This window comes from Paramisgurnus dabryanus, chromosome 5 (genome assembly GCF_030506205.2).
Source record: "Paramisgurnus dabryanus chromosome 5, PD_genome_1.1, whole genome shotgun sequence".
Lineage (NCBI taxonomy): Eukaryota > Metazoa > Chordata > Actinopteri > Cypriniformes > Cobitidae > Paramisgurnus > Paramisgurnus dabryanus.
The window spans coordinates 26,190,286-26,214,095 of NC_133341.1; the positions used below are offsets into that span (position 1 = coordinate 26,190,286).

A 23,810-nucleotide genomic window follows, 5' to 3' on the forward strand; every position below is an offset into this window, starting at 1 on the left:
TGATATGTCGAGTATCCATGAGAACATAAAGTACAGATCAGCCCGATAAATTCAAATGCCTACGTAGTTGTCATATCTGTGTTTCATCGGAGATGTCATGAGGGGGTAACTAAATCATTAGAATCGTCATTTTTGGGTAAACTATTCCTTGAACTACCTGTTTATCCACGTTGATCATCTTTCTTTCATCTGTCTTTCTTGTTTCTGCCATTAATCCGCGTCAAACTCCAGTGTCACGTTTGACAGATCTAGTTGGCAGTGTGCGCAGAAGTTCAGCCCCTCAGCCTGACAGTGAGCCACCGGCCCCTAGCAGACCCCTTACTGCCCCTGTACCTGCTCCATCCCACCCCTCCCATTTCCCTTCCCAGCCCCCCTCAAGCCCCCTGCCATCAGCACATTGTGAGTATAGTGTGTGGTGCCAGGGTCTTTGCTAGAATTAGCAGCATGAAGTGATGTGCAGAAAAGCGCCAATGATGCTACTGGACTAACATGCATACTGAGTGCAGGGCTCAACAGTGAGGATGGACTTTGAGTTTTTTGCATGTGTGTGTTTTACAAATGTAAAAATTTGAGTTTTTTTTGCCAGTTTAAGTTTGTCACCAGATTACATTTATCATTTGCTTTTATCCGAAGCAACTTACTGTGCGTTACAAGGTATACTTTTGTTTATCAGCATGTGTGTTCCCTGGGTTCGAAATCATGACCTTTTGCACTGCTAATACAATGCTCAACCACTGAGCTATACAGATTAAAGGAAAACCCAAATATGAAATATACTCATCTTTTATGATGTATTTGACTTAAAAGAACAGTATGTAGGATTGTGGCCAAAACTGGTACTGCAATCACACAACTGGTGGCCAATACACAAAATGACAACATAAACATCAGTTGCGGGCTGCAACTTCACTTTTTAAATGACAATATCCTGGCCAGACCACTGTTGTCAGTGATATAAGTATTTGAAATGAAAATGATTTCTTAATGTCTAGTGACATATCAGGGCCATTTTATGATTAATTGATATAAATTTCTTACAAACTGTTCCTTTAACTCTTTCACCGCCAGCGTTTTTTTAAAAGTTGCCAGCCAGCGCCAGAGTTTTTCATGATTTTCACCAAAGTTTAATGCCTTCCAGAAAATGTGTTTCTTTAAATATATAAACATACAATATACCAAATGAAAGAACAGACCCTCTGCTTTCAAACAAAAAAAACCGTTTCATCCTACCTTCAGTGGTTCTTTTGTAATCAGCTTTTGAATATGGGTAGGTTTCTGCAAAAACACCACATTTTGAGCAAAAAGCAGAGATAATTCCATTTTTGTGACGGACTTTTCATAGAGATCCCATTCAGAGCGATCTTTAAAACAGACACGGACATGCAGCCGCTTGCCATAGGGCAATACTTCCGGGGTTAAAAAGTTGCGCCACCTGGTGGATAATAGCGGTATTGCGGAAAGACGGAAAATCTCGTCATTGGCGGGGAAGCGTTTTCTCTTAATTGACGAGATATCTCGTCAATGGCGGTGAAAGAGTTAAGTTGAACACAAGCAATTATATATTAAATGGCCTAAAAAGTGGGTATATGGGAAGATAACATGACAGAATTTAATATGATATTATAAGTTTGTGTTCAACTGAAGAATGGAAGTCATATATATCTGGGAAATTGGGAATAAGAGAATTTTCATATTTGGGTGAACAGTTCCTTTAAAGGATTAGTCCATTTTCTTAAAAAAAAATCCAGATAATTTACTCACCAGCATGTCATCCAAAATGTTGAGGTCTTTCTTTGTTCAGTCGATGAGAATATATGTTGGAAATGAGGAAAACATTCCAGGATTTTTCTCATTTTAATGGACCCCAAAATTGCAGTTTCAAAGGACTATAAACAATTTCAAACGATTATCAATTTTGGCAAGAAAATAAAAAATATGCACTTTTAAAACCCAACTTCTCGTCTTCCTCCGGCTGTGTGCAAGCCAGCGCAAGTTGTGGTTTAAAAGTGCATATTTTAAATTTTTCTTGCCAAAAATAACAATCGTTTCGCTAGATAAGACCCTTATGCCTCGTTTGAAATCGTTTAGAGTCCTTTGAAATCTTAAACTGCATTAAAACTGTTAAGTATTGGGGTCCGTTAAAGTCCGTTAAATGAGAAAAATCCTGGAATGTTTTCCTCAAAAAAACATAATTTCTTCTCGACTGAACAAAGAAAGACATCAACATTTTGGATGACATGGTGGTGAGTAAATTATCTGGATTGTTTTAAAGAAAATGCACTAATCCTTTAACATGATCTTGCCTAAGCGACTTGGTCTTCACTGTAAAAAAATTCCGTAGAAATTGCAGCTGGGTTGCCGGTAATTTACCGTAGATTTAAATTTATGTTTTTTACTGGCAACATTTTGTTCAAAGTTAAATGAACATTAAACATTTACAAGTCTTTGTCTTTACAGAGTAAAACTAAAAAACAGCATCAAGAAAAACATTCTGGAAAACAAAATCTGAAGCAAAAAACAGAAAAAGGTTGATGATGATTTCTGGTTCCCAGAATGCTTTGCATGAGGCTGTTATTGTATAGTTTTATTCTGTAAAGATAAAGACTTGTTAATATTTAAAATTTATTTAACTTTGAACAAACTCTTGCCAGTAAATAACATAAATTTAAATCTACGGTAAATTACCGGCAACCCAGCTGCAATAACATTGTAATTTCTACGGATTTTTTTTACAGTGTTGTAAACATAAAGTCAGAACATAAAGCCATAAAGGTAACCTATCATTTACATTTTTGTGGCAGGTAATAATTTGAACTATAATGTCGTAAAAGGGCCAATTAAAGGCCAATTGAAAAAAAAACTTATTGTTGAGCCTTGAGTGTGAATTTTTATGGTAATGGTTACTTATTAAGGCTCGAATGTCTTTGAATAATGGTGATTGTTGTAATTGGGTTGTATTTGAACCTTCAGATAACCTTTATGATGTGGCATTTACAGTCTTGTGACTAAAAGCTGGACATGAAATGGTGGGTGTGTGTGGTGTAGGCGGCTAAAAGCTGTTTGGTTGGATGTTCTGACAACCTGTTTTTAATTACCGTGCACCGGCCCTATTGTGTAATGCTGCAGCTTGTGTGATTTGATGCAAAGGACAAAAAGATTTGACTTGAATTTTCACTTTCAGGATATAACTAAACACCAACATTGGTGCACTTTAAAAGATATGACTTTAATTAGTATTGATGGATTTTGATAAGCTTGATGTTAACACTGAACCTTTTTCTTCCACAGCGCGCAAACAGGAGATCATCAAAATTACCGAACAGCTTATTGAGGCCATTAACAATGGTGACTTTGAAGCTTATGCGTAAGTATGTGTGTGTGTTTGTGCGACAGAATGTATTTTTATTTTATTTTATCCAATGTGGATATTTAACACAACATAACGTCTTACTAAAACAAGTGGTTTTTCTTCTTTCCAGTAAAATCTGTGACCCTGGGCTCACCTGTTTTGAGCCAGAGGCCTTGGGAAATTTGGTGGAGGGGATGGATTTCCACAGATTCTACTTTGAGAACTGTAAGTTCGGTTCCTTGCTTGCATAATAATGTTTCTAGTACTGATATAAATTGTTTAATATTGATAGTACACAGATATTGACATTCCCAAAAATGGGTTAGGGTTAAAGTGTAAAAGGACATTTCCAGAAGTTGGAGCTCTCATTACAGCAGCTGTATAGCAGAAATAAAGTTTCGCTCTTTGAATTTTCTTTTTTTTCATTTGGCAAAAGCTTTTATCCATAGCAAATTACAAATGAGGGAGAATTTTAAAAAATTATCTTAAGGGGACATTTCACAAAACTTTTTTAAGTAAAACTTTATTTATGTCAAATAAATCTTTGGTGTCCCCAGAGTAGAGGTCTTCAAGGAAGACCGAGGACCCGACCCGAGACCCGTAGACGGGTCCGGGTCGGTTCCGGGTACAGCTTTCAAAATAACAGACAGGTCTGGGGCGGTTCAGTCTTGTACATTCACGGGTCTCTTCGGGTTGAGGTAGGAATTTTTGGACCCGTGAAGACCTCTACCCCAGAGTACGTATGTGAAGTTTTAGCTCAAAATACCATATGGATAATTTATTATAGCATGTTAAAATGGACACTTTGTAGGTGCCTGCAAAAATGTGCCATCTTGGGTGTGTCCTTTAAATGGAAATGAGCTGATCTCTGCACTAAATAGCAGTGTCGTGGTTGGATAGTGGAGATTATGGGGCGGTATTACCCCTTCTGACATCACAGGGGGAGCCAAATTTCAATGACCTATTTTTTCACATGCTTGAAGAGATGGATTACCAAAACTAAGTTGATGTGTTGATCTTTTTCACATTTTATAGGTTGATAGAAGCACTGGGGACCCAATTAAACATGGAAAAAGTCTGATTTTCATGATATGTTCCCTTTAACTCTTTATTGGCAAGCATTTTTTTTATAAGTTGCCAGCCACTGGCAGGATTTTTCATGATTTTTACAAAAGTTTAATCCCTTCCAAAAAATGTTCTTCTTAAAATATATAAACATACAATATCTGCTTTCAAACAAAAAACTTTCATCCAACCTTCATTAGTTCTCTTTTTACCACCTCTCAAATATGGTTGGTTTCTTCAAAAACACAACATTTTGAGCAAAAACCTGAGATAATTTCATTTTTGTGAAGGACTTTTGATAGAGATCAGATTCAGAGCAATCCTCAAACATACACGGAGTTCTTACACTTTAACATGAAGGGTTGCTTCTGGGTTGTATAAGTTGCGGATAATAGCGGTAATGCGGAAAGCCAAAAATACTTGTCATTGGCGAAAAAGCGTTTTCTCTTAATTGACGAGTTAACTTGTCAATGGGGGGGGAGTTAAGAGCCAACAATAAACATAGTACACAAAGCTTAGTTTACAAGTGTGAGTAGTAATGTAGGAGTGAACAGCATAGAACAGTGGTTCCCAACCTTTTTCCTTGGGACCCCCCTACATTAATATATGACAATCTGAGCCCCCCAACCCTCTACATGCTTCTTTCCTTTTGATTTTGCCTTTATGTTGACAAGCATGTTGAGATGGAGTGAGCAAAATTATTTTACAGAAGAGAATATTTTTTTAGGGATGCACCGATACTTGTATCGGGTATCGGCCTCGATACCACATTTTCTAAAGTACTCGTTAAAAGTCCTCCGATACCTGGAATCGATGCCACGGTCTGAGAAATGTCTATGTTTGAGCAGCGTGTAAGGGGTTAATGCCTCTTGTGTTGTCCAAAGAGGCAGAGTTTACAACAAACTGGAAAACTAGTCCTTTGTTTTTTTTTACTAAAGCTGTTACCTGTAAATTTAAATCATGTTTTTTTATTAAGTACTCTGTATCGGTATTGGCAAGTACTGAAATGCAAGTACTCGTACTCGTATTCCAAAAAAGTGGTATCGGTGCATCCCTAAATATTTTAACTACCTTGTCTTTGCATTGTAAGCATACATATGCAATTTTTTAAGCATTTTTTTTATTATTAAATTATTATTGAAATGTTTTATGCATCTTTATTCGAGCTCAAAGCATATCAGCATGTCTCACTTTCTGACACAGTGCTGTCTAAGAACAATAAACCCATCCACACCACCATCCTCAATCCTCACGTGCACCTGATTGGAGAGGAGGCAGCCTGCATCGCTTACATCCGCCTCACGCAGTACGTGGATGGGCAAGGCCGGCCGCGTAGCAGCCAATCAGAGGAGACGAGGGTGTGGCATCGTCGGGACTCCAAGTGGCAGAATGTCCATTTCCACTGTTCGGGAGCTCCAGCTGCTCCTTTACAGTGAAGGTACGTCCTCTCAGAATTTTTTTAGTATTTTTTATATTTTTATAATGATTTTATCATGCATTATTACTTTTGAAATATGAAATAGTAGGTTAAAACTAGTTGAAAAATAACAATGTATGACATCTAGCCCCATGCTTTCGTATGCATATCTCACTACTACTTAGTCTCTACTTATTTTGCTATAAGCTTAAAGGCGGGATGCACGATTTTTCAGAAAGGCTTTGGAAAAGGATTCGGGCCAAGTACCAAAACACACTTGTAGCCAATCAGCAGTTAAGGGGAGTGTCTACTAACCGACATTGTTGCCTGGGTTGCGTATGTGTGGGGTGGGTCTATCAAAAGAAGGTCCAGATTCTGTTGGAGTAGGGGCGTGTTTGTTTAGGTGATTTCAAATGTCAACATTGGCTTTCAGAGACGTGACTTACTATATTTTTCACAGGTTGAGCTCATTGTAGCCACATCTAACAAGAGTGCCCAACAAGAGAAACGAGAGTGGGAGAGAGGGGGAAGTTGAACAGAGGTTTGGAGCCCAATGATGGGTGGCTGTGAGTCTACAGTCCCTGACCGTCACAAACTGGGTCCAGCCCGCACCTGTCAGTTACATCGCGTCACCCACCAATCACATCTGTGCATTGTTCTGTGTCACTGCCCCATCAACGTCACCCCTTGCTCTTAAGCGTCCTCCCTGTATTTTTCCTTTCTCCCCCCATTGTGCAGATGTGCTGTGTGGAGTCAGACTGTCAGTCTTTGATTTTTATTACGGATGTTAAAGCCTCAGCAAATCGTCTGTGAAAAGCTTTCCGTCGCACCTTTCCGCCAGTGTGAATAACATCCTTTGATACACTGATTCGCCGTCCTTACTTACAGTGTGTAGATTTTTGATATTATTGTTATTATTATTATTATTAATATTGTTATTACTGTTGTTATTATTAATAATACGAAAGCAATTGTATGTGTCACTTATACCAACAACTTTTTTTTTTGGAGAGCATGAATTTTTCTGTATATCCACAGCGGAATAGATATTGGCCGCCATTTATGTACAGGCTTTTCGATGTGATTCATTATTGAAAGCTCAAGCTCACATACAACAAATGTGTTTGTCCATTTGTGTTCAATCGTTTGTGGACTTACATCGTCTGTGTGGGAATGTTCGGAGCAGAGCCTGATCTAGAACGCTTGGGGTCTCCCACTTTTAGTTACGTCAATATTTCTCATATCTTTAGAACGGATTTGGAATAGCAGAGGAGATTCCTGCCATTCTGCTTTTTTATGAATTTTGTTAAATTGAATGAACAATTCCTGGTTCTTGGTGAAAGTCTTTCTTTTTAACTGATTGGTGAGCTCTTTGGTGACACGGATTGCAACGTTAGTGTTAGTGTAAGCATTACAATAAAGTTTGTTTAACATTTTCCATTATTTTGTTACTTTAGCTGAGCCAGCGAATAGTTGTGTCAGGAAAACTGCTGACCATTTTTAGATTGATGTATTAAATCAGATTTAAAAGCACTTTGTGGTTGTTTCTTGGGTTGAGTCCGAAGTTTGTGTATGGAGAGATGCGGACATCCAAAAACACAATCAGTAAGCGGCTAGTAGATTTGTAGTCATGGTGTAAGGTTAGGATTATTAGAGACCATACAAATTATTTAAATTAGGAATTTGGTAAAAACTGCATATCTGGATTTACAGAACATTTTGGAAGTTTTTAGCTGACAGAGTTAAATACTTACGCTCTTGAGTTTTTGCTCTCATGAAATGACATTTATATTTCTGTCGTGACATATGTTGTTAAAAATCAATATAACTCATTCTATTTTTGAGAGTTTATATATATTTTTGTTTGTTGTCAATATGTGTGAGACCATTTAAAGGAGAGTGTGATTTTACATGTAGAAAATGTGTTACCCTGGACAATTTTTAAAGTTTGGATGATGGGCAAAGTGCAAGGTGTTTAAAAAGTCTAGGACGATGTGAATGGGTTCCTTATTCAAAATGGCCAGCAATAGTTTTATATTTCAGAAGATGGAATAGCTTCACAAATCTGTACGTCACACCTCATGCAAGATCTGCTTTTGAAGAGATGGAGGACGGTAAACATGGAGAACATCGTTCTGATGTCACGTGACTTTTGTATTAACCTTGTCTGGAGACCCGCAAACTGTTTGTGTCCTCAGGTCGTATTTATTTATTTGATTATTTTAACACAACTTCTTAATTTCTTGGTCTCTTTTCGTACACCCACTAGTTTTAAGCCACGTCATATTGGCGATGACTACTGATTTTGTTTGTATTACTATTATTTGAAAGAAACTGTCTAAAAAGCGCATTTAAAGAAGTCTGAATATACATCAATATACAACCGAGTGACCCCTCGAGGCACGTGGACATCCTCGTCTGCTCCAGCGCTCTGCTTTGACAGTCGTCTTGTTCTCAGATGTTTCGTCTTATGTTTTGTCCGACACTAAAAGTGTTGCGAGATTTCATGCGTTTATAAAGTTTCACACTTGTCCGCTCACTTAAAAATAGACAAAACACAAAAAATCAGCATGTAAAAAGTGTACTGTTCTCTGTGTTTAGCAATGAAAATAACCATGTTATGATGAGTGCACATCACTATTAAAACAGGACACACAGTATAAAAACTGCAGTCTTTGCATGACAGTCACTTGAACACTAGGTTTGGTGTTATTTCTCTTTTTGATTTCTTTTCTATTGAATGCTGGTTTTCCTAAACCTTTCTCTTATCTATTTTACCAGCTTTGTTAAGTGCATATAATATTTTTGTCCCGAGATGATGCTGGCAATGGCAGTGTACATGACAAAGATTATAGCTATGAAAATGTGGATGATATAATATGGAAATGATGATGATATTTCTACGGCATGCTTTTGTATCAAGCTCATTGTTGTCAATGCAGGGTGATTGATATTTATATTAACTACAGTATAAGAATATTCATTAGTATGAGACTGCTTGACTTCAGAGAAGCACTTGCAATATTAGACAAATATGCATGGGATAGCTGATTTTACATACCACCATAGATGTTGATTTATGCTTTGCAAATGCTCAAAACACCTGGATGGCCAATAAAATTGTGGGGTTTATCAGATGTTTGTTTTTGAGCAAAGAACTGTTTTCTTTCACTTATATCATTGCTCTAATGGAAACAGTGCCGAATAGTTTCTCTGAAGTTGAGTTTTCTCACAGTAGCCCTCTTGATAGTTTTGTTTTTCTGTATAAGATAATATTCTCTTTAATTTCTGATGATTCTTACTCTTGTTATTGCTCTCTTCTCAAACATGCTCTGTGTATTCCCTGACTTAAGCAAATGTGTTCAGAAGTTATAAATAAATGAGATGATTTAAATACCGAAGAATTGTTTGCACATGACTTTTTACAGTTGAAATGGTTTTTGTACAGTAACCATGATCACATAGGTGTCATTTACACTGGGGATGCTGGGGACATGTCCCCACCACTTTTTGAAATGACTGATTTTGTCCCCACCACTTTTTGAAACCATTTGGTTAAAATGTTCTGAAAAATCAAGCAATACCTGTGCGACATACACTGCAAAAATGACTTTCCTACTTTTGTATTATTTTCAGTAGAAATATTTAAACATTCTTAAATTAAGATGCTTTCTCTTGATGTGCAAAATGACCTAAGAAAATAAGTCTAGTTTTTAGACTAAAAATATGAAATTTGAGTAATTTTGTGCATAAAACAAGCAAAAAAATAAAAATAATCTGCCAATGGGTTAAGAAAAAAATCTTGAACTTTTTTCTAAAAAACACTAAATTCAAGAAAAATGCAAAAATTTGCTTACCCCATTTTTGTTTATGCACAAGATCACTTAAATTTCATATTTTTGGTGTCATTTTGCTCATCAAGAAAATACATCTTGATTTAAAAATTTTTTAGATATTTCTACTGAAAACAAGACAAAAATACTAAGTAAGAAAGTCATTTCTTTGCAGTGCACACTGCAAAAAATTATTTTCAAGAAAAAAATTCTTAGTATTTTTGTCTTGCTTTCAGTAAAAATATCTAAAAATGTATTAAATTAAGATCAATTAAGTCTAGTTTTTAAACCAAAAATATAAAATTTAAGTGATTTGAGTATAAAACAAGCAAAAAAATCTGCCAATGGGGTAAGCAAATTTTTCCTGAATTTAGTGTTTAATAAAAATTTTCAAGATTATTTTGCTTACCCCATTGGCAGATTTTTTTGCTTGTTTAATGCACAAAATCACTTAAATTTGATATTTTTGGTCTAAAAACTAGACTTATTTTCTTGGGTCGTTTTGCTCATTAAGAAAATGCATCTTAATTTAAGAATTTTTCGATATTTTTACTGAAAACAAGACAAAAATACTAAGAATTTTTTTTCTAGAAAATAATTTTTTGCAGTGTATGTCTGGTTTTGTGGTCCCGGTTCATCTAAGTTGCATTGTGTGCTTATGGTGTGTTTTTTGCCCATTTTTTTATGCGTCATTATTCAATATTTTTCCTGTCCTGCTGTAATGTTTTTTCATCTGATCTTTTGTCCCCACCACTTTTCAACACAAACTGACGCCCCTGCATGATCATAAAAAGCCTAGGAATAGACTTTAAAAAACGAATAAATGCCTAGTGTAAATATTAGGGATGCATCAATGCAAAATTTCTGTGGCGGAAAACATGGAAGTGTTTGGTGGCTTCTAGATTCATCCCTGTTTGGATCCTAAGGAATTAATGGGGCTAGGCTAAATGCTAACACATTCACAATGCGCTGTACAAAGATTAAGTGCACTAATTGAATAAAGATAGGTATGTATTACATTGTCTAAGTTGAGGTAAGAACATAGTAAAATATAGAAAAACGGTGGTGTTTTCCTTTAATAAATTCAAATCATCATCAAATAAATTACATTGTAAAAATGAATAAAAAAAATCACAATCATAAATTTCATAAAATAACACAATCGGTATCAGTATCACAATCAAATGTCTAGTCAAAAAAATGTATATGGATTGCTTCAGGCCAGCTTAACTAATCTCTCGCTGGCCTCCCAAAGTTTTTTGGCAACTCCAGGGTCTCTAGCGAAGGTTCGCAGGGGAGCCGGACGACAGTCGCTAAAGTATCCTCCATTGTGCTGGACAACCTCATCTGATACTGCGCAGTACACAACAGTCTGAGCGCCAGTCTCGCAGGAAACAAAGAACATGAACATCACCACCTGCATCACGATCCGGTACAGAACTGAGAAATGACAGGTCCAGTTACTTTGAACGTAACCTGAATAAGTAAACAAAACGACAAACATTAAAAGCATTAACAAGACAGCTGAATGCTGGTTTTTGAACTGAAAAATAAACTGCACAATTATTGGTTCAGATAATTATTGATGCTACTGTAGCTGAGACTTTTGAGTATGCACTTGGCCACAAGTAATAATATCCTAGCAATGCCAGTTAAGGATCCACTTAGTGGTTAGAACTCACTCAATCAGATTATTTTTATATTTTTCATCTAGTCTAAGACTAGACTTTTATATCTCACCAGGGTGAACCGCATACGCCGTCACTCCTTTCCCCTCCATCATGCGAGCCAACTCCTGTGTGAAGTAAATGTTGGCCAGCTTACTACGACAGTAGGTGAAAAATGGGAAGAGGTTGTAGTTTAGATCCTGAAAGTCAAGCTTCTGGTACTTGTAGCTCGAGCAGGTGAGCGTTATCACCCTGCTGGGGGAGCTTTCTTTCAACCGCGGGAGGAGAAGGTTGGTCAATAGGAAATGCCCCAGGTGGTTCACGCCAAAACACATGGAGAAATTATCATCAGTCCAGTCCAGGACACTAGGCATGCCTGAAAGTAAAAAAACAATGAGCAGACCTTTTCACCATTGACATGGGATGGTTGTATATTACCTGTTGCAAAAACTAATGCTGATGATGGGAAGAACATTACATTTACCTTACATACAGTACATGCATTTGGCAGATGCTTTTATCCAACTCAACCTATACATTATTGGGATCAAACCCATGACATTTAGGATGCAGTTTTATGGTTCAAAAAGTGATAGAACGTCAAACATCACTATTACTCAAAGTTTGGAATTTGGAAAAGCCCCAAACCCCAAGTTTAATAACTATTTTAGCAAGAAACTTACTGAAGAAGGGACCAAATCCTTTTCATTTGGGACAGTAAAAAAGCCCTCAACCGCTTAGCAATCACCTGCATTATTGATCAGAATATCCAGCCGCTTTTCCCGCTGTAAGAAGGCTTTACCGAAATCTCGTATGGATTTCATATTGGCCAGGTCGACCTCCATATAAAGCACATTCATGTTGTGGCTCCTGGCTTTGATCTCCCGAACTGCCTTCTTTGCTTTCTCCTCATCTCTGCAGGCGATGATGACCCGAGCACCTCGCAGAGCCAATGCTACAGCTGTTTCCTTCCCGATACCAGCATTCCCACCTGAAACACGTACATGTTACTGGAAATCAATGTGGGTTTTCCTAGCACCATTTATTGATTCACAGGAATATTGGACCTTATTCCAGAAGGATTTAATGGTGTTCTGTTGGTTCTCATCCACCAGACAACGTCACACCATAAGACCCCAACACATTACCAGTTGAGACCATTATAGTCTCCATTAAATCCATCACAATTCCCAGTATTATCATTAAATACATTAGAATTTTTGTAATGGTTCCTAATGTTTCTCAGCAAGGTTGATTTACACCATTTAAACACATATTCAACGTCTCATTCCCTAGGACTTTGCAAGCAATGACATCTCGTATATAGAATAACGATCCATATTCAGTTTGATTGATTTGAATCACTTGTATAAGCAAGCGTTATGTTACTACAGTATGTGGCTAAATAAATAAAGTGAAGACTCACCAGTAATAAGAACCGTTTTCCCATCCAGTCGCTTCACATCCATGCAGAACCTTCTTCGTTTTAACCATTTCAATATCAAAAAGCACAAAAGTGCCGATAATATAGTGTATAACAGATACATGGTGATGGTAGCTAAGCCAAGCCAAGTCAGTGCAAGACACAACCGACCCCCTTACTACCTACCAATATACTATAGCATTCAATCACACGCTTGCCATAAATAATATATTTTTAAATTCATGCAAAAATGCGTAAAAAGAAACCATGAAAGTTAGGGATCGTACATTTAAATCCCAATGTAACAAAATTTTAGCTGGTAACCTAGCCACCGTTCGTGTCGCTCTCGCGGTATTTTGAGGTCATACGCCGCTTGGTCTGCGCAGCGCCGCATGACGTCGAACCATCTACTACGTTAATTATGCAATCATCCGTTCCGGTAGAGGGCAGAGGAGCCCTTGACTTATGTTTATTACACACACTGTATCGTTGTAGAATGAGGAGCTGAGTTCTTTTTGGTTCACATGTAAGACAGGGAACTGTAGGTGCAGTTAGTTGGTGTGAAACCTGAATTTAATGCAACTATGACAGTTACACATTTTTCAGGTGGGAAGGTGGATGCAGTTCTTAATTATTTCCTTTCGGATAATCATGTATCATCCGATGTCAAAGACACGCTGAAGATTTTCTTGGTGAAGCTCACAGAAAATCTCAGGTAAGTGGCTGTTATAGATAGTGGTAACATTTAATAGCATTTTATTAACATTTTATTAATATATTTAGTGGACCACACTACATAATTGTACTGGTATTTGTATTTGTATTAACCATAGTAAACACAAATAAATGATACAAGTAGTACATGTTCAGTTCAGTACACTTTTTACTATAATAAAACCATGGTTAATTTTTTTGCGTAGAAAATAGATTTGAGTGGCTTTTAAACATTTACTTACAAGTGTCCTGAATGTGTGCTGAATGATGGCAGGTGTACAGGGAAACGGAGCAGGGAGAGATCACTGGAGGAGGCATCACAGATCCTGCAGAAGATCCCAAAAGAAGTTCTTCATTCCTTACAGAGCGCTGCTCTTCATCAGCTCGTTCAGCTTCTCTTAGCTTTACAGTTTGAAGCGGTCACCACTTCATCAGTCTGCCGCAAATTAGACCAGGTAATTTTCACCTTTGGATTTATTAACAAATAAACTGTATTCCGTTTTTTTCCTTTAAATGTAACTCTCATTGCTATTACAGATGGTTCAAGTCTTGGTGGAAATAAACCAGTCAGTTGTCTTTGAGGAGGTTCAACAATGTCTTCACAAGTTATTGCACCAAGAACAGGTATGAATGTTCAGTATGTGGTTGTATATCGGTATGCTTTGCTTTTGAGTGATGATGATTTTTTCTTTGCAGGTTTTCTCTTTACAAGACCTTCAGATAGGTGAGTAATGAATTATTGGTTCAGTTAATTGTTCACAACTGTGCAATATTTTACTGCTACTGTGTTATTTATTCTAGTTTATTACATGGCTGTCTGGAATACTTGATTCTGATTGGTCAGTTGCTACTTTCCGAAACACCCAGCCAATCTGGGTACTGCAAGTCATCTTGACTGGTACTACTTATATGGTTAATGTATCAGTCCGCTGTCCTTTGTCTCATGCAAGGTTTGAATTTGTTGCAAATGAGCTAATAAAATATTTCAGTCAGCATTTCAAGTCCATTTTTTTTTGTCACGTTGCATGTAGCTGTGAAATAAATGGGATAATTAACACCCGATCCAGCAGATTGTTTTTTTTAAAATAAACCTAAAATATTTGTGTTAACAATCGCCTTTGTACATCATCCCTTACTTGTTTAACTTCTTAAAATAATATATCCTGTGTTGTATATTTTAATATAATGTGTGTCTCATGGCAGCATGTATGTTCTTGGAGGACAGCGCTGTTGGACGAGAGGTCTTGAAGGAAGAATGCACCACCCTGCTTAGTAAAGTTGCCGATCTGATTCCTGTTGTTATGTCAAATGAAACGGCACGAAATGAGCTGCTGTGTTACCAGACCGTCAAGGTGAAAATTTTGAAGATTACTTGACCGCACAGAATTTGCAAGATGTTGTTCTGTATGCTGACTGCATCAGTATCTCCTCTCTCAGGTCTGTTTGCAGGTATTTCAGCTGCTTCCTGGGCAGGTGGCACCACTGGTCTTGAGTAAGGACAGTGTCAATACAAGTGTGAGAGATATTGTGGAATTCCTGATGAACATCATCTTAGGAGAGGTTGGTGCTTGCTGGAAAACCGTTTAGATTGTTAGGATGGATGTCGGATGGGTGTGTCCTATGCATTGCGTGAATCCTAGCATGAATTATGTTTTCCAATAATTTCCTCAGATTTCCAGCAGAGACACACGGTTGTTGGCAGGCACTGCGGTTGCTATGGTGATTACCACAATGACAGATATTCAGGGTGCTCAATCAGCTGGCTGGAGTCTCCTGAAAGTCACCAAAAGAGGTGAACTACAGTCTTTATACAGTGTTTAGTATTGGTTAACCAGTATGGGTTTCTAGTGGGCGATATTGAGAAAACGATGCAACACTATTTTAATGAAAGTGTAGTGAAACAAATACAGAAAACATCTAGTGAACCTAAATAAATATTTATTGTGCTTTGGATAAAAGCGTCTGCTAAAATGCCTAAATGCATGGCGTGCTTAGCTTAGTCAGCAGGGTGTAGCTTAGCATCAAAACAGACTTCAAGACATTAAAACGTATAGCATAACATCACATTTAAAAAGCGGATGTTGATAATTTGGTCATTTTACTGTTTGTCAAATGCTGACTTTTAAGGAGTATATAAAGAAGGAACAAATTTATCTGATATTGCATAATAAAAAAATGAATGTCGACTGATATATCGGCTACATTTCTGTCTACCATTTCTGTTTTGCTGTGTAATCTTCTGCAAATACACTAGCCAACATTTGAAGTGGATCAAAAACTTTCATAAAAGTTGTCTTAAAATTTTTAACAATACTCATTCTTTCTTGTCTTAGGACAACTTTTTTGATCCACTTCAAATGTTGACTAGTGTACTAGTGTAGACTAGAGCACAAAAACTGTCTGCATGCTGTTTCAATAATTTAGAATATCATAATTTCATATTTAATACATTTATAAGTAAATGGGGGTGTGACGAGACACTTTATTCACAGGACGAGACACGAGATTGTGTTCATTAAAATAAGATGAGATTTTTTTTTTTAGACATCCTCAATGATTAAATGAATGAATGGGAAACTTAAATCACATTATTTTAAAATGTTTTAACTAATCTAGGACTGTCCCTAACAATTATTTTGCTAATTGATAATGAAGTAATTTGATATTTTTGTTGAATAAAAATAGTCCCAAGTAAGCAATAACCTTTAAAATAAAGGTTTTACATTATACATAATAATGACGATGCAATAATAATTGGTTCAAATAAAGTATCAAAGCAAGTTAACAGATAACAGTAATATAGCCTTTGTAATAAAAACAGCATTATGTATTATAACAAATGCCTGCAGGGTGTGCTAATTGAACCGCTTCTGTTACTTTGACTTTAGATGCTTACTTTTAGCCAAAAAAACGTCTCGGTTACGTATGTAACCCTCGTTCCCTGAAGGAAGGGAACGGAGACGTCACGTCGTGACCGACGAATTGGGAACCGCTTCGCGGGTGACCTATCTACTTCGAGAACTATAAGAAACGCCAATGAACTTGGCATGCAGGTATTTGCATAATGCCGGCGCCGCCCCGCCAGGTGCGTATATAAGGCGCAGGTGCACAATACCAAATTAGCTATATTATTGCTGAGAAGCCGAGCAGCAGTGCCCGGCCTGAAAACAGCAATGGAACAGCAAACTGTGGCGACGGGACGTGACGTCTCCGTTCCCTTCCTTCAGGGAACGAGGGTTACATACGTAACCGAGACGTTCCCTTTCAGTCGGTCACTACGACGTCACGTCGTGACCGACGAATTGGGAATCCCTACCAAAACGGCACTGCAGCTGAACCCTTCCAGTGTCTGTAAAAGCCCTCCGCCCTCCACATAGGGGGCGGAACCTAAGGCGAAATGCAGAAGGCCGGTCACTACCTGTTCCTTAACCCACGATAGTGAAGCAGCGAACTGGGGAAGCGTCTAAACTGAGCGGAGCTAGAACACTGCGGAAGCCATCCCCTAAGAAGGTTGAATGGATGACATAAATATGAAACAACCGATAGGTTGCTCATAAAAAGTCTCTGAACAAAACATAGTATGCAGAGAGATGCAGAGCAGGCTCTGCTAAGGAAAACGTGGAGGATTAGTACCCCACGGAGTATACACACAAATGAACCCCACGTAGGGGACAAATGTGGACGCCTAGCCTACACAGGTTTACAGAGAATACATCAGTGATAGGTTGACAGCGGATGCTCCGCAACACCAGCTATCAGGGCGGTGGAGGAGAGGCAAAAACAGTTTTTTAGACGTTTTTGCCCCGAAGGCCTTCCATATTGGTGCAGATGTGCAGCACCAAAATAGAGGCTCCAAGCCGACACACGAGCCGACCCTCGGCATTCTTAACTAGTTAGTAGAAAGAACCCGAGTGGAAACCGGTTCGACACGAACACTATAGAATCTTGTGAACGTATTAGGTGTCGCCCAGCCTGCAGCTCTACAAATATCTGTTAGCGAGGAACCGCGAGCCAGTGCCCAAGATGATGCCACACTGCGTGTAGAGTGAGCACGTAAATTAAACGGACAAGGCACATTCTGCTTTTGATATGCAAGGGCTATAGTATCCACAATCCAATGGGACATCCTCTGCTTGGTGACAGCTTTCCCTTTCTGCTGACCACCAAAACAAATAAAGAGCTGGTCTGAGGTCCTAAAGCTTTGCGTCCTGTCTATATACACACGTAGTGCACGAACAGGGCATAACAAAGCCGTGGCTGGGTCTGCCTCCTCCAAAGGCAGCGCTTGGAGGTTCACCACTTGATCTCTGAAAGGAGTGGTGGGAACTTTGGGCACAAAGCCGGGCCGGGGTCTCAGTGTTACGCTGGATGCAGCCGGCCCGAACTGAAGGCACGATTCGTCGACCGAAAATGCATGAATATCCCCTATCCTCTTAACAGAAGCCAAAGCAAGGAGAGTTAATGTTTTCATAGTAAGAAATTTAACACTCACACTATGCAGAGGCTCAAATGGGGCTTCCTGGAGTGATTTCAGCACCAAGGACAGGTCCCAAGGAGGAATAGAGGGAGGACGCGAAGGATTCAGTCTTCGAGCGCCTCTGAGAAATCTAATGACCAGGTCGTGCTGACCCACTGTTCTACCGTTTACGGGTGAATGGTGAGCTGATATCGCAGCGATATCGACTTTAATAGTGGATGGTGACAGCCTATTCTCCAAACGGCGCTGGAGATATAAAAGCACAACACTAATCGGGCATTCTCGGGGGTTTTCACTTTGGGAAGAACACCAGTCGACAAACAGGTTCCATTTAAGCGCGTAAGCCTGTCTCGTAGACGGCGCTCGCGCTGCAGCAATAGTGTTAGATACCTCTTGCGGTAAATCACTCAAATCCTCCGTGCCCCGTCCAGAGACCACACATGGAGGTTCCACAGGTCGGGGCGCGGGTGCCATAATGTGCCCTCTTGTTGAGAAAGAAGGTCCTTCCTCAGGGGAATCTTCCACGAAGGGGCTGTCGCGAGGAGAGAGAGTTCTGGAAACCAACTCCTGGTTGTCCAATACGGTGCCACCAACAGCACGCTCTCCTCGTCCTCCCGGATTTTGCATAGGGTTTGCACAATGAGGCTCAACGGAGGGAACGCGTATTTGCGCATGTTTCGCAGCCAGCTGTGTGCCAATGCATCCACGCCGAGCGAGTCATCGGCTAGTGAATAGAACAGGCGACAATGGGTCGTCTCTGGGGAAGCAAACAGATCTATCTGCGCTTTGCCGAAACGTCTCCAAATCTGCTGAACCGCAATGGGGTGGAGTCGCCATTCGCCGGGACGCGCAGCCCGAGAGAGCGCATCCGCCTCTACATTGAGCGTGCCCAGGATGTAAATGGCACGAAGAGACCTCAAATTCTTCTGACTCCAAGTGAGGAGATGACGGGCGAGATGCGACAGGTGACGCGAGCGTAAACCGCCTTGACGATTGATGTACGCCACGGTCGCAGTGTTGTCTGTGCGAACTAATACATCTTTGCCCTGTAACTCGTTGCTGAAACGGACGAGCGCAAGATATACAGCCCACATTTCTCGGCAATTTATGTGCCAATGCAGCTGGGGTGCCGTCCAGACCCCCGAAGCCGCAAGCCCATCGTACGTGGCCCCCCACCCCGTGTCCGAAGCATCTGTGCATACTATTGCATGCCTGGAGACCTGTCTCAGAGGCACACCGGCTCGGAGAAACGCACGGTCTGACCACGGAGTGAAAGTGCGACGACACGCAGGTGTAATGATAACACGGTGAATGCCGCGCAGCCACGCTCTCCTCGGGACTCGATCGTGAAGCCAATGCTGAAGCGGTCGCATATGGAGCAGTCCGAGCGGAGTTACAGCTGCGGCTGCTGCCATATGCCCCAAAAGCTTCTGAAATTGTTTCAGCGGGACCGCGCTCTTGCTCTTGAATGTATTCAGGCAAGTCAGAATCGACTGTACACGCGCTTCTGTTAGACGAGCTGTCAAATCGATCGAGTCCAGTTCCATACCGAGAAAAGAGATTCTCTGCACGGGGCAAAGCTTGCTCTTTTCCCAGTTGACCCGAAGACCCAAACGAGCGAGGTGTTTTAAAGTTAAATCTCTGTGATCGCACAGCGTCTGACGTGTTTGAGCTATTATTAGCCAATCGTCCAGATACGCGAGAATGCGCACACCTCTCTCTCTCAGGGGTTTTAAAGCCCCCTCCACTACTTTGGTGAATACACGGGGCGACAGAGAGAGCCCGAATGGGAGGACTTTGTACTGGTATGCTCGCCCCTCGAACGCAAAGCGGAGAAACGGCCTGTGCCGGGGGAGAATCGATACATGAAAGTACGCGTCCTTCAGGTCGATAGATGCGAACCAATCGTTTGGACGAATGCATGGAAATATGCGTTTGGGCGTCAGCATCTTGAACGGCATTCTGTGAAGTGCACGGTTCAGCGAACGCAGGTCCAGGATCGGTCGCAAGCCGCCGCTTTTCTTGGGTACAATAAAGTAAGGGCTGTAAAACCCCGACCTCATCTCGGCTGGAGGGACCGGCTGGATCGCGTCTTTCGCCAATAAGACAGCGATCTCCGCACGGAGGACGTGCGCATCGGCAGTTCTCACTGTAGTGAAACGAACGCCGGAGAATTTGGGGGGACGCCGGGCAAATTGGATCGCGTAGCCGAGACGAATCGTGCGTAAAAGCCAACGCGACGGGCTGGGAAGCTGTTCCCACGCCCCCAGACACCGTGCGAGAGGGACTAAAGGCACGATCGGTGTACCCGCGGCGGGCGCAACGGAGGTGATCGCCGGTGTGTGCGTATTGGCCGCACCGACAGTAGTGTTGTGCATGATAACACTCACCTGAGTCCGCTGCTGGGTGGGTGAGTAAGGGAGGCTCTGCTGGAGACACCTCACGCCACTCGATGCACCCTCTGGCGAAGGGGGAGGAAGACGATGGGTTATGAGCCCGTGATTGTCTTCTCTCCCCTGAGAAGACAGAGAGCGCGGAGGGGTTATGAGCCCGTGCGTTGCTCTCGTACTCCTCTGATGAGTCGGAGAACGAGGGGGGGTTATGAGCCCGCTCGTGTCTCCGGCGCTCATCTGAAGACCTAGAGATGGAAGTGGAATTTGCTCTTTTTGTGGAATTGTGGGTGCCGACTGAAAAGTCGGCGGAACAGAAAATTGAAACAAAGGATTCCCCAACCGGCCCTCCTCCGGTGGGGGGAGTGGTGCTTTCACCATCTCCCGAAGAGCGATCCCCTCCATCTCTAGGTCGCCCGTCTCAGGGCCGCTTCGATTTTCTTTTTCCACCCTTTGAAGCGGGCTGAGCGGGCGGGGCGGGCTGCTGACGACCGGTTCCTCGCTTCTTAGAAGAGCCCCGGGGAGGAACGGAGGCAGCCGCCGCAGGACGCCCTCGGCGAGGAGCAGGCTGAGGCGCCGACGTGGATGGGGCAGGCGCAGGACGCTTCCGACGTGGCATGATCTGAGCGATGGCCTCAGTCTGCTTCTTGGCCGCGGAGAATTGCTGCGCAAACTCCTCGACCGTCTCGCCGAACAGGCCGGTCTGGGAAACCGGAGCATTCAGGAGCCGGGTTTTATCGGCGTCCTTCATGTCCGCCAGACACAGCCAGAGATGGCGTTCCTGGACTACCAGGGTAGACATCGCACGCCCGACGGCGCGTGCGGTGACCTTGGTCGCACGAAGCGCCAGATCCGTAGCCGCACGCAATTCAGAGAACTCCGCCGAGTCGTGACCTCCCGCGTGCAGATCCCTCAGAGCCTTAGCCTGGTGGACCTGCAGCAATGCCATGGCATGCAGGGCAGAGGCTGCCTCCCCACAAGCCTTGTAAGCAGCACCGGACAGCGCCGAAGACTGCTTACAGGCCCGTGAGGGGAGAGTAGGCTGGTCCCGCCAGGAGGAAGCGACACCGGCCGGACACAACTGCATCGCGACCGGCCGCTCCACTGACGGGATACCAGTGTACCCCTTGGCATCTCCACCCTCGAGAGAGGTGAGGGGTGAAGGCTGAAACGGTCGGTTCCGGGCGGAAAACGGGGTTTTCCACGACCGCGTCAGCTCTTCATGCACCTCGGGGAAGAAAGGCACCGGGGGCGAGGACTGAGAAGCCCTGGCACCCCCGAAGAACCAATCATCGAGGCGGGACGGTTCAGGTGGGGGAGGTTTAGTCCACTCCAAGCCGACCGCCTCCGCCGCCCGAGCGAGCATGGCTGCCATCTCGGGGTCGAACACAGAAGCCGCAACCTGGCCCGAAGGCGGGAGCGGATCCGGATCGACGTCCGAGGCTGACAACCCCCCTTCCGATGTTACGGTGGACATCGCGTCGGGTGGAGGCTCGACAGAGCGCGAGGACACCGTAGAACACGGGCCGCTCGTCTCCATCGGGACCTCCGCTGGCAACGGATCAGGGCGCTGGGAGCTGCTGGACGAACCAGCAGACCGACCCAGCACCGTTATACGGAGGTCATCCTTCGCAAGTCTGGTAGCTGCGCTCTTAGCAGCACCAGACTTGGAAGGCGGGCGCCGTTCCCGGAGAAACGACACCCGTCTCCGCAAATCCGCCATAGTCATGCCCTCACAGATGGAGCATGAACTATCACGCAACGCTGCCTCTGCATGCTGGAGCCCCAGACACGAAAGACAACGCTGGTGGCCATCCCGGGGGGCGATGAACACACCGCATCCAGAAACCGAACACGGACGGAAATCCATCTTTAAAAAGACGACCCCGACCGTGACACGAATGAGTGGCTGTCTTTAAAAAGACACAAAGCTCAAACGTGCTGCTCTTTTAGGGAAATCACTCTTTTGTGCAAGCTGGTGAAACACACAGGGAGAGGCAACGCACTCACTCGAACTCAAGTCCTGATTAAAGAGACAGAGAGAGAGAGAAAGGGTGGAGAAAAAACACTGCGAGCCTCCGCTGAGGTGTCTTCGCCCAACCAACTTTGGCAAGCTGAGATCTTTTTTCCCACAGAACAGGATCTACGAAGATCAGTTTTTTTCAGAATAGCTTCTCGTGAGCAGATGTCTGCCGGCTTCGAAGCAATAAAGCTAATTTGGTATTGTGCACCTGCGCCTTATATACGCACCTGGCGGGGCGGCGCCGGCATTATGCAAATACCTGCATGCCAAGTTCATTGGCGTTTCTTATAGTTCTCGAAGTAGATAGGTCACCCGCGAAGCGGTTCCCAATTCGTCGGTCACGACGTGACGTCGTAGTGACCGACTGAAAGGGAACTTTAAATTAATTTAAATCTTTAACATTTAATCACATCTGACACTGAGACAAACGCAAAGCATCTCAGACGAACATTATTGGTAACCCAAACAAAAAAGCACACACAGCAAAAAAGACAGAAAATAATTCATGTACATTGCACTGGAAAGGTTTAGCCAGAAATTTAACTTTAAAAAGCTGCATCCTCCAGGGTTCACATATGTAATCAAGCCTGGTTTATTTCAGTTAAAGGGATAGTTCACCCAAAAATGAAAATTTTCCCATCGTTTACTCACTCTTATGTTGTTACAAACCTGTATACATGTCTTTGTTCTGATGAACACAAAGCAAGATATTTTAAGAAATGTTTGTTAGCAAACCGTTCGTGGATCCCATTCACTTCTATAGTATTCTTTTCTCCTACTATGGAGGTGAATGGGGTCCACGAATGCTTTTGTTACAAATATTTCTCAAAATATCTTCTTTTTGTGTTCATCAGAACAAAGAAATGTATGTGGGTTTGTAAAAACATGAGGGTGAGTAAATGATGACAGAATTTTCATTTTTGGGTGAACTATCCCGTTAAAAGCACACCATGGAACTTATTGGCCACTAGGGGGTGCTAGACATTTATTTTTCACGTCTAGCGCCCCTAGAGGCCACAAGCACCGCAGCACTGTCGCAAAGGAAAAGAAAACTCTTTATGTCACAAAGTGTGCCTTCCAGCATGTCATGTGTCATATAATATAATTTCATGGGTTGTATTTTCATCAAACACCAAAAAAATGGTGTAGCTCGCGTTTACAAGCCAGTTGTAACAGTGGTCGCTTGGTTAAAGTTTATATTTTAAAAAATATTGCCCTGAAGAGGAATCGAACCCGGATCGCCCGTGTCGTAGGTCCATGACGCCACCACGGCACCACAATGTCACGTGATATAAGTCTATTTCTAAACTCTCCAAGTGGCTTCCAGTAAAATTCACGTTAAAAAATAGTGTTCAGGCGCCAGACAGGACTTATATATGCAAGCAATATAACATTACTTACTAGTACAAAAGCATGAGGGCCAAGTCAGCATCGGTCAGAAACCCCTCCTCC

General features: G+C 41.9%; 3 protein-coding genes across 56 annotated transcripts in view; 2 read left to right on the forward strand and 1 right to left on the reverse strand.

Moving 5' to 3' along the window:
- camk2b1 (calcium/calmodulin-dependent protein kinase (CaM kinase) II beta 1) overlaps positions 1–9,235 on the forward strand; it is an 87,014-nt gene extending 77,779 nt beyond the window's left edge. For 29 of the 50 annotated variants that reach the window (XM_065250639.2, XM_065250648.2, XM_065250655.2 and 26 more), the window contains 5 exons: positions 232–399; positions 3,289–3,364; positions 3,480–3,574; positions 5,618–5,852; positions 6,292–9,235. In XM_065250639.2, coding sequence (XP_065106711.2) covers positions 232–399; positions 3,289–3,364; positions 3,480–3,574; positions 5,618–5,850 — 572 coding nt within the window. In that variant the 3' untranslated portion in view covers positions 5,851–5,852; positions 6,292–9,235. The remainder of the gene's footprint in view (positions 1–231; positions 400–3,288; positions 3,365–3,479; positions 3,575–5,617; positions 5,853–6,291) is intronic. The other 21 variants (XM_065250670.2, XM_065250671.2, XM_065250678.2 and 18 more) reach the window with 1 other exon arrangement.
- Positions 9,236–10,724: 1,489 nt separating this feature from the next.
- Positions 10,725–13,110, reverse strand: LOC135732535 (retinol dehydrogenase 11). Its single transcript, XM_065250693.2, has 4 exons — positions 12,758–13,110; positions 12,080–12,322; positions 11,405–11,707; positions 10,725–11,140 (listed from the first exon to the last, which is right to left on the reverse strand). The coding sequence occupies exons 1-4, from the start codon at positions 12,876–12,878 to the stop codon at positions 10,881–10,883; spliced, it is 927 nt and encodes a 308-aa protein (XP_065106765.2). The 5' UTR covers positions 12,879–13,110; the 3' UTR covers positions 10,725–10,880.
- A 154-nt stretch (positions 13,111–13,264) lies between these two features.
- The window catches only part of LOC135732536 (tRNA (32-2'-O)-methyltransferase regulator THADA), a 29,778-nt gene continuing 19,232 nt past the window's right edge, over positions 13,265–23,810 (forward strand). For 3 of the 5 annotated variants that reach the window (XM_073814712.1, XM_065250695.2, XM_073814715.1), the window contains exons 1-7: positions 13,265–13,469; positions 13,743–13,923; positions 14,006–14,092; positions 14,165–14,192; positions 14,672–14,820; positions 14,906–15,028; positions 15,140–15,260. In XM_073814712.1, the coding sequence (XP_073670813.1) occupies positions 13,339–13,469; positions 13,743–13,923; positions 14,006–14,092; positions 14,165–14,192; positions 14,672–14,820; positions 14,906–15,028; positions 15,140–15,260 (820 nt within the window). In that variant the 5' untranslated portion in view covers positions 13,265–13,338. Of the gene's footprint in view, positions 13,470–13,742; positions 13,924–14,005; positions 14,093–14,164; positions 14,367–14,671; positions 14,821–14,905; positions 15,029–15,139; positions 15,261–23,810 lie in introns of those variants that run through there. The other 2 variants (XM_073814713.1, XM_073814714.1) reach the window with 2 other exon arrangements.